This window comes from Nanorana parkeri, unplaced genomic scaffold, assembly GCF_000935625.1.
Source record: "Nanorana parkeri isolate BGI_ZX_2015 unplaced genomic scaffold, ASM93562v1 scaffold3120, whole genome shotgun sequence".
In the NCBI taxonomy this organism is placed as follows: Eukaryota; Metazoa; Chordata; class Amphibia; order Anura; family Dicroglossidae; genus Nanorana; species Nanorana parkeri.
This window is the reverse complement of record NW_017309388.1, coordinates 38,461-40,640: the sequence shown is the minus strand read 5'-3', so window position 1 is coordinate 40,640 and position 2,180 is coordinate 38,461. Positions and strand designations below refer to the sequence as shown.

Below are 2,180 nucleotides of genomic sequence, written 5' to 3'. Positions count from 1 at the left end.
GCTTTACACTATCACTAACCAATGATGATGGCTACGCCATATCATACCTTCTGATATGTTGGGGTTGACTTACTAAGGGAAATAGGCTGTTCACTTGCAGGGGAATTTTTCCCTTCGCTTAGTGATTAAGGAGAAGCTCTGCTGACTTCCATCATCCAATCAGGTGCGAGCAAACATACTGTTTTATTTTCCCTGCATGTGTTTGCATAGTCTTTGCAAAGTGAATTTTGACCACATTTACCAAGTTAAGTGAATATTCACTTGCAAAGTGAGCAGCTTGTTTGTCTTTAGTAAATCTCATTGTGTCCAAAAAATTGCTTTTGGCTGTTTATTGAAATAACGACCATGTGACTCGTTAATGTACATTATTACAATTTTATAATCTCGTTTTGCACCCAACATCCGTGTTTTTAATATTGTATTTTCTTCTTTGTAGATGGTGATCATTGCTCTGCAGGGAAGATTGCATGCTGGACACCTCCTAAGGTTATAGAGGAACTGGCCTTCTCGTTGTAAGGAGTGGAGTCTACAGAGCGAACCTCCTCCCCCAGCTCTGACTTCAGAGGCTTCTACCGTTCCTCATGTGTAGAGGAAGACTGTGTCGTGTGCGTTGGTTATGACCAGCGAAGTAACAAAAATGATGGACAGCGTGTTGCTCAGTTACTGTGTGGTAGCTGAAAGCTTTATAGCTTTCCAGCTGCTGTTTTCCTTCATAAGCCCCATCATCTCCTCCAGATGTTGCAGCACTTACAAGCAGCTCACCGCAGCAAAACAGTGTGAATGGGACTCCAGGTAAATGTCAAAGGAATTCCTATTCTATCTAATGTGACCTCCGTGTATTAAAGGGGATGGAATGGAACCTCTTGTCTGGATTGGACTGCTATCAGGAGTTCCAATAAGAAGAATTCCCTTCACTTACTGTCACAATGACAATGGTGTCCCCAAACTGGAAATGAGGGAAAATCTACACTAGAGACACAGACAGTAATAAGAAGCTAGCAAGGGTTTTAGCCTTCCATTAGTCTACTATGTGTCGATGTTGGAGATCAGATATATTCCAGGGATGGAACAGGAGCTCGGTTCCTGCTAGAACACTCGCCAGGGATGGCAAATCTAAAGCTTGATTTTTCTGTTAAATTTTTGTGTTTAAGAATCTATTAATGGCTATCTGAGTTACCCGTCCTATACACTGACAGACGTTCAGGTTCTGCCACATCTCTACTGGTCATTGAGCCCCCTGCATTACCCCAATAACCCGGCTCCTGAGTGTCTTATTACCCCTGTAACATCTTATTACAGTAACCCGGCTCCTGAGTGTCTTATTACCCCTGTAACATCTTATTACAGTAACCCGGCTCCTGAGTGTCTTATTACCCCTGTAACATCATATTACAGTAACCCGGCTCCTGAGTGTCTTATTACCCCTGTAACCTCTTATTACAGTAACCCCGTATCTTTTTATTATAGTAGCCCAGCTTGGTGTATATTGTTGCAGTAATGTCTTCTGTTTTTCAGGTTTGTCTCCACAGTGCATGCATTTATTGTTGGATCTTTTTGTCTCTACATATTAGCTTACGATGATGCAGTGAAGTTGGACCCCATATGGTGAATATTTTGTGGTTTTATTGCTTATCAAAGTTCTGTTTCTTTATCACCACTTCCTGTAGAAGGTGCCAGTTTGTCTCCTTTCTTCTTCCCTTCCTTTTCCTTTTCTTCTTTCTACACTCATTCATCTTGTCTTACGGTGTCTTTTCCATTACCTATATGAAGACCTTACCCCATCAGTTTCCACACAACAGGGCTGTGAATGTTTGTACAGCAAAGAGACAGAACTGCGGCCTATAGTAACCAATGAGATTTCTGCCCGTAAGAAATCTAACTGGTTGCTTTGTGCTACAATTTATTCCAAAACCATGCGCATTAAGATGGAGTTCCCCACTTCCATGCAGCTATATCTGTGTAGTTGCTCTAAAGCAGCACAGACGCCATATTTTATATTATTTGATACAAGTATTCCAATTTTATCTCTGCTCTGCCTGTCCTGTCCTTGCACCCCTCCCCTAATTATCCTGCTCCTGCTCTTGGACTGGATTTTTCATCCCAATCCACACAATGGACTCTCTTATGTTGGGTATAATGTGATTCTTTGTTGGGTAAAGTTGGCTAATCTGACCCCCCCC

General features: G+C 42.0%; 1 protein-coding gene across 1 annotated transcript in view; it reads left to right on the top strand.

Annotated features, from left to right (window-relative positions):
• Positions 1-495: 495 nt before the first annotated feature.
• LOC108802796 (transmembrane protein 56-A-like) overlaps positions 496-2,180 on the top strand; it is an 8,927-nt gene continuing 7,242 nt past the window's right edge. The window contains exons 1-2 of the mRNA XM_018574654.1: positions 496-792; positions 1,516-1,605. Coding sequence (XP_018430156.1) covers positions 617-792; positions 1,516-1,605 — 266 coding nt within the window. The 5' untranslated portion in view covers positions 496-616. The remainder of the gene's footprint in view (positions 793-1,515; positions 1,606-2,180) is intronic.